Below are 18,246 nucleotides of genomic sequence, written 5' to 3' on the forward strand. Positions count from 1 at the left end.
TCTTTGAATTTTGTCTCTGTTTTTTCGCAGACAATGTGATTCTGTTGGTTTCATCAAGCCATGACCTCCAGCTTATACTGGGGCTGTTTGCAGCCAAGTGTGAAGTGGTTTGGATTCGAATTAGCAAATCTGAGGCCAGGCATTAAAAGGGTGCAGTGCCCACTCCTACTCTGGTTTCAGAACGAGCTGTTTCCCCGGGTGGAAGCGGTTATGTATCTCAGTTACTGCTCACAAATGAAGGAAGAGTGAAGCAGAAGATTGAGAGGCTTGACAGGGACGTGGATGCTACACTAGTCTGTTGTGGTGAATAGAGCTGTTCATGAAAGTGAATCAAGATTGATCAAGATTAATCTCTATTCCTACCATCCCTCGTTGTCACAAGATCTTGGTAGTGACCGCAAGAATAAAGATTATGGAAGGGAGTGGCAGAAATGGGGATCCCCTAAAGGGTATGTGCGCTTTGGTCATTTAGGAGGGGCTCACAGTAAAACTGCTACTCCTTAACTTTAAAAGGAGCCAGTTGAAGTGGTTTGGGCATCTGACCAGAATGCCTTTTAGGTGAAGTGATCTGGGTATGTACTGGAGGGCCCAGAAGACTCAGGACCCCCTTCAAAAGATGCTAAATAAGATGTTGAATAATAATGTGGATTATAGTTGGGATAAAGGCTGTAAGTTGTATTAAAACAATGCATAGATTTTAATTTTACAAAATATGTAAATAAATTGTAACTCTACAAAAATAGTAATCATATTTTGTTCTTTAGATGACATTAACTACACAATTCACAAAGCTGTGAGTAGAAATAAGGTTTGCTACTATTATTAGTATTAGTACCAAAAGTATTATTATTTCTCTATAATAACAGCAGACAAAAATTGCAAACCTAAAAAACAAATGTAAACACTTATTTATAAAACATGATGCAAATTGATACTTTTTCTTTTTCATCATTGATGACAGAATTATTTAGCTGGTTGAATTGTCAGTAGTGTCCAAGAATACACACCTGTAGGTTTGGATCCTCTTCATGTTGAAGGTGAGCTTCCTCTGCTGCCTCTACCAGCCTCTACAGGAGTAGAGAAGATAAGAGAAATAGAAAAGCTTGAGTAAAGAAGTGAATTGATTAGTGGGTCAAAAATAATAGGCGGAGAAAAAAGCTTTACGACCAGCTTTAAAAGCACCCTTAGCACTTAGGCTACACTAAAACCCCTCAGGAAACGCACAAATACACACACACAGATAGAAGACAGACATTTGGCGATCTCGTGAAAAGAGCCTATTTTCCTTAATGGTTCAGCGTTAGAAGTAATGACCGCCTTAGGTTCTTTGGACACTGTGACAACAAACTCCTTCATCAGTTCATGCTGTTTTACACATGCACTTTTTCGCTCATAAACTCCACAACAACAACAACATGTGATGACACACGAACACACACATACACTCCATTATCGCCCTCTTGCTGTTACCGTCTGCTGTGCGTGCCTCTATGTGGGTGAGGGTATATCTGTGCCTTCTTTCACCCTATCTAATGAGAATAATCATCCTTCAGAAGCAGACAAGCTGATGCTACTGTTTGCAAATGAAAGACAATGATGGAAAATTAACAATTTTAAGAGATGGAGTTTATCATATAAAGCAGAAAAAGTAAGAGGCCCCCTTCTATCCAATTAACAGTTTCAGCACTACTGAATGTAGAGTCACTACAGAAATGTTCATTCTTTCTTTTGTTTTTGTGGTAGCATAAAATTGTTAAATGCATAAAATTGTCATTTTTGCATTATCCAATTTGTCCATTTGTGCTCAGAGCTTACAAAGTCAAAACATTTAACTTAAGACAGTTTATCCACTTTGTCTCATCCTGGACGGTGGTTCTGACACTCACAGTCCTTGGCTTCCTTCTTTCTGATCATACAGTCTCAAGATGGTGGATTTGGGGTAAAACTCTCCATGGATGGTCAGAAGCTTTCTTTTTCTTCTGTCTCCTGCTTTGACCAGCTTATTATAGCAGTGGGTATCTGATTGCCAGCAAGGCGTAGGTGTTGATTGCCTGGATCTTGTTCTTCCCATTCAGCTGACTTCTCAGGAGTTGCCTTATTCTCTGCAGTATTTGGTGGTTGCAGCTTTCCTAGTGGTTCCCATTTGCCTGTGGGATTCCCAGGTACTTGTAGCTGTCCTCGATGTCTGCAACGTTGCCTTCTGGTAGTTCGACCCCCTCAGTTCTGACTACCTTCCCTCTCTTTGTTACCATCCAACTACACTTCTCCGATGTCATTTCTGTTGACACTTAGTGGTGTGGATCAGTGAAGTCTCGTTCGCTCCTGGCATGTAGAGGAGGTGGCTGACAATTGCTCCATTCCGTAGTCGGTATCTGTATCTTGTCAGTGAGTCTTGTCTTCTCACTGAGAGGGTTTAGGCCTATGTAGAACAGCAGTAGGGACAGAGCATCTCCTTGGTAAATCCCGCACTTGATGGTGATTTGTGCTGTTGGCTTGAAGTTGGCCTGTAGTGCTTTTTTCCATATCCCCATCAAATTCCTGATGAACCTGTTGATCTTGTATAGTTCTAGGCTTCCAGGATGCATGTGTCTCAGGCTTTCTTGTAGTCAATCCAAGAAGTTTGGAACCACCAGGACTCTCGGCCAATCTGAGTGATCAGGGTAGAAAGGCCTTAATCAAAAAAGTGACCAATACCCTAAAGGCCACTCTGACAGAGCTCCAGTATTGCTCGTGGAGAAAGGAGAACCTTCCAGAAGGAAAACTATTTCTGCATTACTCCACCAATTTGGCCTGTATCGTAGAGTAGTCAGTAGAAGCCACTCTAGTAAACATCACCTGAAGGACTCTCAGAATATGAAAGACAAAATTCCCTGGTCTGATGACGCATTGGCCAAATGATGAGTTACCCACTCATCATTTGGCCAATGCTGTCCCCACAGTGAAGCATGGTGGTGGCAGCATCATGCACTCTGGAAGTCCGACTACGCAAAGGTTCATTTTCCAACCGGACAATGACTCTAAGCACGCAGTCATGATAAAAATGGAGTGATTTCAGGACCACTCTGGGCCTAGCTAATCCCCAGACTTGAACCCAATTAAACATCTCTGGAGAGATCTGCCAGTAATGCTGCCCATGCAACGTGATGGAGCAAGAGCCAATTTACAAAGAAAAACGGGAGAAACTGCACAAAAACAGGTGTGCCAAGCTTACAGCCTTATACTCAAAAAGACTTGAGGCTGTGCTGCCAAAGGTGCTTCAAATAATTGCTAAGCAAAGGCTGTGAATACTAATGCACATGTCTTTTTAAAAAAATAAATTTTGAAGACTTTTAAGCCTTTTTTTCTCTTTCTCATTATGGGATGTTGTGTGTGGAAATGTGAATTGAAAAACGGACTCTCCCCTTTGACCCTTTGTCCAAAGGCCAAGCAAATATTTTAACCCCACACCTTGTTAAGTGAAGTAGGCGTGTTGTGTTATTTTAATGTCTTTCAGAACACCAAACATTAACTAAAAAAATTCCAAGTCTTGCATTAAATTCACTTAACAGATAGTTTATAGATATAATGGTTTAAACCATAAGAAAACCTTAGTCAGCTGCTTTTTCTCCCCTTCGGTTGCCTGAATGGATCCATAAAACTGTCTCTGAATTGTCTTTAGCTGGGTCCACAAAATGTGAGTTGATGATTATATTTTTTGAGAATTAGCCATGCCTTAAAGCAGTTCAAAGTCCAAGGTGTTTGCCCTGCAGAGCCCAAATTCATAATTTTACTCAAAGGTTACTCATGTTTATCTTTGCTTTTGTTACAGTTTAACAGACAGAATAACGAGCATTTATGTAACTGCTGGTTATCAGATCATTAGCATGATAAATGCATGGCAAGAACTCCAAGTAATATTATACTCTGTCAGCACTCACTTGAATCACTCGGGTAAAACTAATATAATGTAATCACGTATAATTAAAGTTGCTGACCTGTCCAACTCTTACACCAGGGGCTTAGGTCCAGTAATGCCAGTGAACAACTCTTTTAACGTGTCCACATTTAGATAGCTCCAGTCATCGGTGTTAAAAATGGAAATTAACTGTTGAGAGGTCTTAACAGTTATTCTCACTAAGTAGTCTAACGATGGCTGAGAACTGAAGACAAAACTTTAAGGGCCTCTGGTGTTAGTCATGATGATTTAAGACATAACTGCACCCTTACAGCCTTGATCCCTTACCAAGGAAGATTCTTAAGAAACTAAAAAAGTACCAATTGATAGCATATACTAGCTTTTTAAACAGGTGTAGTAGATCTGCTGATGTGTACAAAGTACTGGAGGAACAGTTTAAGAGAGAAAAAGATTCTCATGCATGTGCGCATTTTTTAAAAATGAGCACAATTTGGAGTAACCTTGTTTTTGGGGTGTTTTTTGTTCATTAAAATAAATATTGTGTTGTGAGGAGCTTTTAGAAGAATTCTCTCAGTATAAAGAAGCAGGACTAGAAACTGGCTTTTCAGGCCGAGAGCAGCAGGACTGACTCTCAGGAATCTCTATTCAACACACAAACACAGACACACACAGCAATGCTTCCTCGTACGTCTTTCTACTGATGCACATTGTAAGTTCTTATCGCAAGTAATTTCTCTCTTTCACAGCTGGTCCTGATGTCTATGAGTTTTAGTAATAGACTTCCATTTCACATTTCCATTCAAATGGCTTTACCAGTAAAACTCCTGCAATCAGCCAGCTTATTTCAGCCAGGCCATGTGCTGCTGCGCTTGTGTGTTGCGCTGCTGCGCTTGTGTGTGCAGGCAGACTGTTTTTGGAAGTGAACGCTGTAATCTAGAGTCCAACCAATCATTTTCTTCACCATAGCAACACACCTGGCCATTGCGTACTGTTGCATATCATTCTATGCTTCATTCTAGTTGGCTATTGATTATGTATACATGTGTTCAACCTTCTTTATGATCTCTGAGAGGCTGAGAGAGAGAAGCAAGGCAGAAAGGACCTGGATGTCTTCTTTCTGTGTGTGTGTGTGTGTGTGTGTGTGTGTGTGTGTGTGTGTGTGTGTGTGTGTGTGTGTGCAGGTACATTTGCTGAGAACTCGAGGAACAAACAAAGATAAGGACGGTGAAATAAAGGGAGGATGAAAGAGGAATGATAGAATAGCATTCTCTGAAGGTCTGATCACTTAGCCTCACACTCCCAACAAAATGTCAGCTGCTGCTTGCAAAAGCCATTGTCGATACAAACATACTTGTCAGCATTTGTGAGTGGGTAATGGTCTGTTTTTGTGCGTGCGTGTGAGTGTTAATCGTTTTCTCAGCTCACACCTTGAAGTATTAGCTCCTTGACCTATTCTGCTTCTTTTGCAAATGTCAGTCCTTAAACATGTGCAAGTATGCATGTACTATATGCGTCATGAGTCCATGAACTGTATGCATGTGTGTCCATGTATAGAGTTATAAGGTAACCTGAACTCCAATCAGAATTGAGCCTATTAATCTGGTTCAGACAAAAATTATTGGATTTAAGTGTTACAAAGCATTACATTTTCTCAAGGAATACATTAAGGAATATATGGCTTGTTGTAATTTCCGCTCTACTGCACTCTACCGAACATTTGAACACTTATTTTCTACCTCTGGTAATCAGTTCTGACATATTATTAATGCAGTTTAACTTACCAAGCAATAAGATGGGACTAAAAGCTCTAGGGGAAAAATAACTTGCATAGTAGCAGGGAGTCTCTCAATTGGAAAAACACATTAGAGATAAGTAGATACTCCTTACTCCTGTGAATTTCAATCCCCCCATATCACCAGGATGAACACTCCAGGTGGCGTGTTTATCTTTGTGTGCATGTTGCGTTGCTGTGGGCGTACACAAGGTAGCATGCTGTCTGATTGCGTGCGTTCGTGTGTGTCTCGCAAAAATTCAAATGAGCCTGCCATGTCTTTTTGTCAATAGGTGGTCCTGCCAAAATGTATGATGCAGTTTAAAAAGAGAGGAAATTACTTTTCTTTTCAAACCATTCTGTCGAGGCTTTGCTTGGTATGAGATGACAGTAATAATTAAACTGACGCAGCAACAGCCCTTTTGCCTCTTTGAAAACACACGCCCTTATACGAGCACATTCGCTTTCACCGCTGCCAGAGTAAAAAGCTACATGTACAGTGCTAACAGGACCTGCTATGGTAACGGGACAGGGCTCTTAGTTACTAGAAAAGAAAAAATTCCCCCCAAAAACGATGGCATTTCTATTAAGAAAGATATCTGTTTTATTAAATGTAATTTGACAGTGTGCTTAGATTTACATGTTACATTTTAATTAAGATCTATTTAGATCGAGTGTCTTTAAGCTTGAGCGAAACCTTGCTTGTCTAATGGTTCCCAGATCTCTAACGTAAATAAGTGATGTCTTCCCACTGAATTAAACAAAAATTTCATCACTTTCCATCCCACCCACCTCCATCCGCCCCCTCTTTTTTCCTGACATTTGGACTCATCTACCCCCTTTCATTATCTGACATCGTGTGATTATGATTTGCCTAACAAAGGATTCAGTTTGTTTACACTTTCAAAAGTTCAGAAACGATCCCCCTCATTTAACTGTCAGCGTGATTGGCTTATTGTTGTTCTTGCGCCGTGCTTGCTGTATTCCGAGTTTCCTGACGGATGAAGCCGCTGACCTTAGCAAATGCCTATCCATTATGAATGCAACACTAAAGCTGTGAAAGTTAGCTGTCATATATAGCTGAGCTATGCTAAGAGCCACAGTCAGAGAAGCAGAGGAAGGATGGATGGGGTGGTCACATACATTATTGACTGGTAACGGAAGTCTCTGACTTTTTTAAAGCAGTACATTAAGCCTTGCCTCAGGATGTTCCCTCCACCAAAAAAGGGAGGGCAGTGGCCTGAATCTGAATGCTCTCCAGAGGTAACAAAGAACAAGACCACATCAACTACAGCTCTAAATAGACTCACATAAAAAGCATTCCCTAAGGTCCTGTGTGCTGTTGCTTCAACACACATTTGTACTTCGGAGTACAACTTAACTTCCCATTTGTCCTGTAACCATCTTTGGAAGTTAGAAGTTATTGCAGAGATCTGTCCATAGAGTAGCAGAGTTGCTACCCAATAAAAGTTAAATATCAGGATCAGAACCTAAAATTATATCTATTTATCAGCCCTGTTTGAATTACATATTTTTCTCTAATATAATGGCATGAATAGATAAAATTATAAATATGTCCACGTGATATATACAAATAAAGTACGCTAAGCTAGTGCAGTTAAAAAACGTGCACATACATAGCTCTGTCTTGGATATAAAAGGAAATGCTAACTAAGCCTTGGCCTGCGAGTCCTTCGTGTCTTGTTTCTGCCATAGTCCTGAGCTCAGGTGAGAAAGCTTGGCTTGGGACGACCCGTCAATAGCACTAGGGACAGCAATTTTGTCAAACCAGCCAGGGAAGACTTGCAGAATCAACAAAATGGAAAAAGTGCCCTGTGACACTTCTTCTCCGTTTTTATAAGGCAAGCGACTGGAGCATGATGGAGAGACAGAAGGGAAACAAAATAAAAGGAAAAGTGAAAAATAGAGGGAATGACAGAGATGAAGGGACACGGCGTGTTTTGAAACATCAAGTCCCAATAATCAATAGCTCAGCAGTTCTGCTGACTGAAAGGGAATCTAAAGTGCAGCCCTGTTGCCCGATCCCTGCACCACCTCACCCTGGTCTTTGTTTCGTGTTTCAGTTTCTTGCTTAGGCCAAACTTTTGACTCATCTTTTCTTCTTGGCATTCCCCTTAGCCATGCACGCTCATTTCATTGTTCAAGACATGAAATCCATTAATGATAATTTTTTTGGTGACAGGGAGGAGAAGGACATCCACTGGCCTGCCATGCCTCGTCATTAACAGTGATCACTCTCAACAGAAATGCATGATTGAAAATAATCTTAGACTGAAGATCAACAGTGAATGAAACAACGTAACAATGGCAAAAGTGCAGATAACTGTAGTGATCATTTAAGCTACATATATAATTAAAAACAGTAAAAACAAAAAAAGGTAGAACTTTCAACTGTTTTTAACTCAGGTCAATTAAACTCAGTATTATTTATAAAGTACAAATTCACAACAACAGTCACCTCAGGGCACTTTCTATTGCAACGTACAGATCCTACAGTAAGAAGGAAACAGGAAGAAGGCTTCAGCAGCATGCTCATTAGGAGTTTGATGCTAACAAGAATTTGTTTTGACACATGTCATATTTAGATTGCATTGCAAGACTTTTTCTTCTAACGGCAATCAACATTTGGTGTAATTTCACAATCATTTGTGACGTAGCATTCAGCTGATCATCACTTAAATATTTAAACTTATTTAGTTTTAGTTTTGTCAGTAATTTTCAATATTTTATTGCTTAGACCAGGTCATCACCCAGAGCACACTTTTCAACACGTTTACAACAATACATGAAAATGAGTATGTAAGGGCAAATTTTGGATTTTATAAATAAATCAATCCAAAAAAAATACCCGAAATTGGTGCATCATCAAAATCTACAGCTGCACTTTGAGTACATATGATGATTAGGGCTGCCACAAACGATTATTTTGATAGTCGACTAGTCACCGATTATTTTTGCGATTAGTCGACCAATCAGATCATCATCCATTGGACGTACAGCGTACAGCTTATTGCACCAGCAGCATCTGGTCTTATATTTATTAAATTTTAATGAAATGTGCAGATTGTCTCGGTGAAGTTTAATAAACTCCTTGCTATCTAAAATATAACAGGACACCGGAGTAAATTCTTGAGCATCTCACACTTCTGATAATCAGCTGTCTGCTTGACGTTTATTCAGCTGTGTAAAAACTATAACTTTAATCTCAGCCAAACCGATTTACTCAGGAACAAATAAAATACTGAAAAAAGCCAAACAATAACATTTGTAAGTTATCTAAGTGACTCATATATCATGTTTAACCTGAGTAGCGAAAGACGGTGGTGGGTTTGAAAACGATTTGCCGGGAGTCCGGTGTTCTCACGGCTCTAGTGAGCCCTGCCCCCGGCTCGCTATCGAGCTAGTGGGTAACAGACGTCTCCGAAAACGTCGGAGCGCTTGTGAAAATATGTGGTGTCTTGATAAACTGAACAGATATTTGAGGTTTACACAGCTACATTCTCGTCTGAAAATATGTTAAACATTTATTTTGTGACCCAGAAAGAATAATAAGAGTAATATTAAAACTAACTAGCTGCCGCCATTGTTGGAAACTGAGCAGGGCCGCGATGGGCCGCGCTATGAATTCTGGGATAGTTTGGGCCACGAAGTATACACCCGACCCATCCTTCAAATCTGGGGAAATGAAGGACGCATTTGTCGGAGTCTTCGGATTTGGACCGTCTTCGTCGTGTCACTGTAACGTAATCGGCCTACAAATGCGACACAGGAGTTCAAGTTCAAGTTCAAGGTTCCTTATTTGTCACATGCATAGTTATACAAGTATAACACACAGTGAAATGTAGCCTGACACGCTCCTCGACATGTGCAAAAATTGGGGGGGGGGGGGGGGGGGGGGGGGGTGTAGAGGAAGAACATTATACATATATATATATATATATATATATATATATATATATATATATAGTATATACACTGGGTGAATGTGCAGTAGTAGCAGCAAGCAGGTGAATTCTGTACATTAATATGAATAGACATCTGACTATTTTACAGGATAGACAATATAAACATATTTAAAATTAAAGGAATTGAAATGTACATTGTGCCTTGGTTTAGAGTGTCTGGAAGAGTCCTGTCTCAGTCAATTATAGATGATGTGAGCGGGCGGGTGTGTGTGTTTAGGGCACGGATGGCTTGGGGATAGAAGCTCCTCTTGAGTCTCTCTGTCCTTGCCCGGAAGATGCGGAACCTTCTACCAGATTGCAGAAGTTGGAACAGTTTGTTGCCAGGATGGGACGGGTCCTTCAGTATCTGCGCTGCTCTAGTCCGGCATCTCCTGGTGTAGGTGTCCTGAAGCGGGGGGAGAGCAATCCTGCAGCAGCGTTCTGCTGTACGGATCACTCTCTGGAGAGCTTTTTGGTCCTTCACACAGCTGTTCCCGAACCACGATGTCATGTTCTGTGTGAGGATGCTCTCCACAGCGCCTGTATAGAAAATCCTAAGGATCTTTGGAGAGACCCTGAACTTCCTCAGTTGTCGTAGGTGATACAGGCGCTGCCTAGCCTTTTTGGTCTGGACCTGAATGTGGGCAGTCCATGTCAGGTCTGAGGAGATGTGGACACCAAGATACTTGAAGGACTGCACCCTCTCCACTGGCGCTCCATTGATGATGATGGGCTTGTAGTCTCTGTGCTGACCCCTTCTGAAGTCCACCACCAGCTCCTTGGTCTTGCTGACGTTCAGCTGGAGGTGGTTGTCCTGGCACCACGATGCCAGATTCTTCACTTCATCCATGTAGGCCGCCTCATCGTTGTTGGAGATGGCACCCAACACCACTGTGTCGTCAGCAAACTTCACAATGGTGTTGGAGCCATGGGTGGCCACACAGTCTGAAGTGTAGAGGGAGTAGAGCAGTGGCGAGAGGACACATCCCTGAGGTGCTCCTGTGTTGATGGTGATGCTGTTGGAGAAGCACCTGCCCACCCTCACCACCTGAGTTCTGCCAGTGAGGAAGTCCAACACCCATGCACACAGACGGCTGTTAAGTCCCAGATCCCTCAGCTTTGTGAACAGTCTGCAGGGCACTATTGTGTTAAACGCTGAACTGTAATCAACAAACAGCATTCGCACATAGTTACCCTGTTTCTTGTCCACGTGGCTGAGAGTGGTGTGTAGGACGTGGGCGATGGCATCCTCTGTGGATCTGTTGGATCTGTAGGCGAACTGCAGCGGATCTGTGGTGTCTGGGATGGAGGAGGAGATGATGTTCTTCAGCAGCCTCTCAAACACCTTCATTACTACCGAGGTCAGTGCAACTGGCCGGTAATCGTTCAGGGATGAGGGGTTGCTGTTCTTGGGCACAGGGATGATGGTGGATCTTTTGAAGCATGTGGGGACCACAGACTTCGCCAGGGACTCGTTGAAGATGTAAGTGAACACACCTGCTAGCTGGTCAGCACAGCAGCGCAGCAGACGGCCGGTGATGCCGTCTGGCCCCGCCGCTTTCCTTGTGTTCACTCTCCTCAGTGCCGCTCGGACGTCATGCTCCGCGATGCTGGTCACCGGTCTCTCGCTGATGACGTCACTGTCCTCGGTAATCAGGCGGTAGATAGCATTAGCCGCCTGGCTAACCTCGAAACGGGCGTAGAACCGATTCAGCTCGTTGGTGAATGCAGAGTCGGCGTTGATCGGCGCAGTGTCCCTGGCTTTGTAGTCCGTAATGGTGCGTAGTCCGTGCCACATACTCCGTGTGTCGCCCTGGTGGAAGCGGGACTCCACACGTTCCCGGTACCTGCGTTTGGCATCTCTCACCGCGCGCCGCACGCCGTATGATGCCGCTTTGTAGGCGCTCATATCGCCAGTGGCGAGACCCGCGTTGTAGGAGGCGGTCCTGGCGTTCCTGGAGGATGCGGTTCCTGAATTTGTACACAGCTACGATACCGGACACAGCTTCTTCTTCTTCGGGGTTTAACGGCAGCTGGCATCCTTGTACATGCAGTGCTGCCATCTTCTGTTTCAGTCCGTTATTACTAGAGATGGCACGATACCACTTTTTTATGTCCGATACCGATACCGATATCATAGATTTGGATATCTGCTGATACCGATATAAATCCGATAGTGTTTTTTAATCAACAAAACTGTTTTTTAAATATCTTGCTGCATTTTGTATAAGTTCATACTCAAGTTTAAAACAACAACTACACTAAAGCTATTCTGTTATACCTGTATGCAAAAAAAAATATTTCATAGTTCAGCAATACTGATCAATCTAATAAACTTAAACCTACACCATCCTCCCTATTCTGGTATTTTAAAGAGTACTTAGCATAAATATTAAGAAACCTAACTAATAGGGTTCCAACTCCCAGCAACAACAAAAATAAATAAAAAATAGGGAACCACCCCTCACGCTCCACCTCATGATGCTTAATCAACGTAATCAACCTTAATTTGATGCAGTGTGAAAAAAAAATGCACAGAAATCAATTATTTTTCAAGAAATATTAAATAGATTCAACATCTTTCTTCAACAAAATTGCAGACTGCACAGATGGTACCTTCCCAAAGGAAAAAGTACTATAGCTTACTAGGGTATATATATTAGACTTAATAGTTACTATATACAGTAATGGACTTCTATTCATTTTACATCAAATTAAAACTTTGGGTGTCAGATAATTATTTATTAAAAGCTAGACATTTTAAATGAGAATAAGAACGAAAAGTATGTCTTTGTGCCCCCTTTTCCCTGTTAATGCCCTATCGGCCCCCCTGGCTAAACTTTGCTAGATCCGCCCCTGCACAGTTACCAGCCGTCAGCTACGTAGAAAAAGATCCTGGTGTAGAAAGTAATATTAAATAAATTCTAACAACAGCTGATCAAGCTTAAACGTGCTGCTGTTGTTCAGCCGCTGGTTTCCTCTTTCTGGTGCAAAGTGGGCCAAAAACAAACAAGAGAGACGGACTCGCGACAGAAAAGCCGATCAGCTGATCATTAAGCAGTTTCATGATTGAAGTAGCAGCCGGAGAGCGAGAGGCAGTCGCTTGTTAAGCTTAACGCAGGAATGCTTTACAAACATTCAGAGATGGACTTACACACTTGCTTTACTTCTCTCGGGGATAACTTTGTCGGAGATGAAATGCCAGGTTGCTAGCGAAGCTCCACATGCTATCCAGACCACCGACAGGTCCCGCATGCCACAGCCGCTCTATCACGTGATGCATACTGCTCCGACGTGCTAACGTTCTGAGGTGAGTTACGGCGTGTTGCAAGTTTTGTGAGGTGCTTTCGTGATATTTAATGGATCGGATTACATTTTTTTATTTTTCTCCGATATCCGATCCAGTAATTTAGGTCAGTATGGGACCGATACCGATACGTAATATCGGATCGGTCCATCTCTAGTTATTACACTCTTAAATCCTACTACTTATTCCTGCGTCTTTTGGGATCTTACAAAGCTTCAAACAATGCGTCCACTATGACATTAGTCGTCGACGTAATCGTGACTAGTCGACTAATCGTGGCAGCCCTAATGATGATAGATATTTCTTTGCCATCAAGAGAGCAGGAAATTATGATTTGCTAAGCAAATAATTAGGCAGACATATGATGAAAGGTTCATCTGTGTGAACCCCAAGTGAAAGTGTTTAAGTGTTAGCATCAGTTATGACCAGTTTTCCATACAGTTAGTATAAAATATACATTAATTGGTTATTAACTGTTAGGTGATGATCGAATGATTTTACTCATCTTAGAATATAACATATATTGTTGTCATTGTCCTTATTTATTTAAATAATCGGTTACATTTCTTTAAAAAAATGTGAGTATTAAGTCTCACCTGTTGGGAAAAACATTTTAAATCAAATTATTTCCCGCAGAGGATGAGAAATGCTAACTTCAACATTAACATTCAAAGTACATTTCAGCAATAAGAAAATTAGATATCATAGGAGGTTTTACTGGCTGAGAAATTTCACTTCCAATCCCATGTTTGCCTTTTATTTTTAGCCTACAACATTGCAAACGTTCTGTACTCTGCACTAGTAATCAGGATGAGGACTTCAGAGGCAGAGTTGCCACAGGTAAATGATATCAGCAGGTACAGAGCAGAGACCGAATGCCATTACAGGAGAAACAGCCCTAGCAGCGAGGCATCCACTCTGCTTTAAAGTGCATTTGTCACATGAAACACAGCCATGCTTGACTTCAAAGGGGGCATTACAATAGCTCCACGCCTTTCAACTTTGATAACAACGTGTTCGCTGTTTCTTTAACCGTCTGCTGTTGCCACCATTTTCAGTCTGAAGACGAGCATTTTTTGTTTTATTGTTTTTTTTCTGGAGCGACAGAAATAGGAGAGGAATTGCGGTCTGCGAGACAATGATAATATCCAACTTCCACAGGAACTGATGAAGGTAACAGCAATTAAAAATAACAATGGCGGGCTAACATGCAAGCCACGCAAGTGTCTGTGGATTTACAGCACATACAAAAGCTAGACACGCAGACATGCAGTACATAATGTCCTTTAAAGTCTACATCGAAGAACTGTTTGATTGCCCTTTTTGTTTGTTGTATATTAGTGCAATTAAATCTGCCAAAGCAACTACAAGAACGAACTGCTCCCACCAGGTTTTGTTAAATCAGTGCAAATATGAGAGGAGAAAGAAAGTAGACACCAATGCCATAAAACAGCAATTCAAGAACACACAGTTCTACATACATTACTGTGTAAAAGGTTTCACCTGCCATAGAAGAAAGATCATGCAGTAATGACAGCCATGCTGGGTTCCTACTTCACTCGCCAAGATGCCTGCTTTGAAAATGTTGAGTAATTTAGGTTACATTTAAAATAATATTTCAGTACCCAAATTAAAAAAAATATTTTGAAAATTAGGAACAAAATTACCGGAAAAACGATCTCTCTAAGGCGCATTTAAAGCCAAATGAAATCAATGCTCATACACATGCTTTTACAGGTGCACGCTTTCACAGCAACAGACGCTGTTGTCTCTCAGCAGGTGGCGGTGAGCGATAAAGAGGGGAAATCGACGTGGAGACGAGGAGATAAAACCATGTTGACGGACAGGGCAGAGCACCTGCACGGAAATTGAATCGCTGAAGCGCCACATATACTTTAGTAAAAAGCAGAGACGTGGGAAGAGGCGGAGCAGAGAAGGGAGAGACAGACAAAGGAGAGAGGGATGGCTTAAGGACAGCTGTGGGAGTGCACGCTAGGCCAGACAGATGAGAGCTCTGGTAATAAAGAGAAAATGGAGCAAGATGGGAAAGAAGAAGGAAAAAAGGACTCATCGATGCGTCCATTATATGGCTGAAACAAACAATTCATCACGAGGCCAAGACCAAAAGGAGGTGAAATGAAATCGTGGCTAACAAAGGTTAAATTTACACCTTATTTTCCCACACGCAAATGCTTCTTTCAAATGATTTTCTCTAACATTTCTATCTCTCTTCCTCTCAACAACTTGTTCCCTGTCTAAAAACGTACCGGGCACCCCGTGATCTTCACATCGATCCCCACAACTTTTACTTCATACAGATACAAACACACAAACTCCCACAAAGCCTACTGAGATGCACAATTGTCAGGCATCCAGCATCCAGACAGGGACTTTCAAGAAGCCATTAACTGGCTGAACCTCATGTCTCCGTGGATTTTACAGAATCCCAAGGAAGCACACAGACATCTAATCTCTCGGTCATAAAATACAATTATGTAAGCTTAATCTTCATGTGGAGCACATGGCATTTGGTTGAAATACAAAACAATGTTCATTATCATTAGAAAACTGATTCATTCCTTTGTTTTTCATTACAGAATTCAATGACAGTAGAAATATTCAATTAGAAGCTTGCCTTCATGCCAGCAAATGCTGTATATGAGTAGGAGTGATATTTTTGAAATGCCAGATGACGCACAGCAGTTGGAAATACATAATCTTTTCTATGTCCACATATGGAAATCTGAACATTTTAAGGGTGATTATAACACTGCAAAACAAGCACCATTATGCAACCTAAGCAGGAAACGGTACCATACATAAGACGTGGAAATGGCTTAATTCTATCTGCACGCCTCTCACTCACTCACTTCCTTTAGGCGTGCATCCTCTGACCAAATTCTCAGAAAAAAATCCAATTTCTGTTAACAGCACCATGTTGTCCTGATAGGATCAGTCACCTGGAGCGAGAGACCCAGCCAAAGAGGCAGCGCACTGTGGACGCGCTGCCACATTGTGCAGTGCGCCTTACAGCACTGACACACACAACATCCACAGACATGAAAACGACGTTGGATTAATGCACCAACAATATACGGCCAAGTTTACTTAAAAATAGATGCTTACAGTGTCAAACTACAAATGATATAAAACATGATTTTGCACAAGAACCATCAATACAAAAACATCTTCATGTGTGCAAAGTAAAAAAAAAAGAAATGCATATATATCATATACATATATAGATCAGATGGAGGTTAAAGTCAGAGGACTTGTGAAGGGGCAGTGGGCAAGGCTGGTTATACTTGCACTCAGTGCCTGTATCTCAGGGGGCTGAAGTCTGTCTAGTCTGCCTTTTGCTTCACCTATTCTTGGATAGTCACTCCTTCACATATCATATCACAAAGACTTGAACATATAGAGCTAAAAAGTCTCTCTCTCTTTGCAGTTTTGACATCATTGTTATTTGTTGAGATAATTTGGGGGTTTATTCAAGTTGTTTGTGTGATGGATGAAAATTAACGTAGGGAAACATACCTTCATCGCCTGAGCTTTCTTGTGAAACATCTCCTCCATGTTCTCTGCCAGCCTCTTAACCAGCCGCAGACCATCGATCTCTTCCACCCGTACTGCCCGCTCAAACTCCTTGTATTTCTGACAGGAAAAAAAACACACAATCATGCAATGTTCTTGTGTTTCTGACATTAGGTCACAAAATCATGTTCTGAGTCTACAGTGACCGCAACACAAAAACGCTTTCGTTCCACTAAATCCTGTCAGCAGATTCAGGGATATGCGTAACATGCAACACTATATGAACTCATGTATATCTATGATACTTAACACTGTTTTGCTGAAACCTTAGCTAGGGTAAGGAAAGTAAGATAATCCCGCAATCTTTTAGGTTGTAATGGCTTTAAGGTCTTCCAATGATACATTATGAGTATTGAAAGCATTAACACGAAGAATGTATATTTTTATATGTACAGTACAAACACACAAAGTCTTAAGCAATCTTACATTTTTTTTATATTTTGCTAAGAAATGGGAATTAGGTACAGTGATTGATTGAAATGTGCAAATATACATGGACATAATATAAAAGGCAAAAACAGAGCTTGTACAATACTAATAAGCTTTAAAGTAGGGCTGTTCATATAACGATATATATCGGATGACGATATAAAAACGTCTATCGTTTCATTTTACGCTATCGTTTGTTTCGTGGTGTCGCAAAATAAACTGTTTACGGCAATATTTGCTCATGGTTTTGATGGTCCCGTTACAACTTATGTCTAAAAATGTATCGTTTCATGCATCTGTTAAAACACTCGACTCCAGCTACACGACGCGCAGCTGGAAACACTTCACGCAAGTCGAGCTGCCCGAGATTCACAGAACTTACAGAAAATGTTGCATTTTTGTGATTTATATCGTTATCGAACGATAGATGTTTTATATCGGGATATGAGATTCTGGTCATATCGCGCAGCCCTACTTTAAAGTCAACATTTTATTTGAACACCTTTACTCTTCAACACAGCCTGAAATCTCTGTTAGGTTTATATTGTTGGATTGCCATGTTAGAAATATATAACCATATATTCTTAGAGGTGTATGATCGATTGTGTAGTGATAGGATGTGAGATCCTTAGCAGTCTGCAAAGACACTCTGGCATACACACTCATCCTAAGGTCATGAGAGAGGTCGTACCTTCTTTTACTGTTTTATGGTACGTAAACACATCCATGTCTGTTTAAGTGCCTTTTGTTTAGACGAACTGCTGGACTTCCAGGCCCAGCAGATTTAGGGGAGTCGTTCATGGGGTCACATCTTGACCCCCCCCACACACACACACGCACACACACCTGCACAAATACACAGACGGTACTCTTTGTTCACATGTATGCCTACGTAAGACGTCATATGTTAATGAATCCATGCATATTCATGTAACCACAATAAAGAGCAGTGCTACGAGGGGGCTAACTGAGAGCGACCGGGGTTCGAGCGGCAGGAACGGCGCTCGTCACGGTTCTCTCCCTCGTGCACGAGACTACCCAAAGAGTTCAGCCTGGTGTCTGATGCTTTTGCTGTTGTAGTAGAATTGTCTTGGCGTTCCAGCAATAAGTTTCTGCTAGATGAACCTATCAATCTCTTAGACAAGATTTCTTTTTTAGGTCGGTTTCGTCGGGTCAGTTTTCCAGGCTTCTTGAAGGACATTAAAAGCTTCTCGTTAGATGTTTGCTGCCTTTCGTTCTGTTCTCCGTCATGATGATCCCACACTGCTTCAATAATGTTGAGATT

The 18,246-nt window shown here is 41.5% G+C and overlaps 1 protein-coding gene across 1 annotated transcript in view; it reads right to left on the bottom strand.

The window, feature by feature from the left end:
* cacna2d3a (calcium channel, voltage-dependent, alpha 2/delta subunit 3a) overlaps positions 1–18,246 on the bottom strand; it is a 127,647-nt gene that overhangs the window by 77,742 nt on the left and 31,659 nt on the right. Inside the window, exons 3-4 of the mRNA XM_085343849.1 lie at positions 16,476–16,592; positions 1,008–1,067 (exon numbers count right to left, since the gene is read on the bottom strand). Of these exons, the coding sequence (XP_085199975.1) occupies positions 1,008–1,067; positions 16,476–16,592 (177 nt within the window). The remainder of the gene's footprint in view (positions 1–1,007; positions 1,068–16,475; positions 16,593–18,246) is intronic.

This window comes from Diplotaxodon limnothrissa, linkage group LG20 (genome assembly GCF_057381915.1).
Source record: "Diplotaxodon limnothrissa isolate DT_005_m linkage group LG20, D_limnothrissa_male_GT1.1, whole genome shotgun sequence".
NCBI lineage: Eukaryota > Metazoa > Chordata > Actinopteri > Cichliformes > Cichlidae > Diplotaxodon > Diplotaxodon limnothrissa.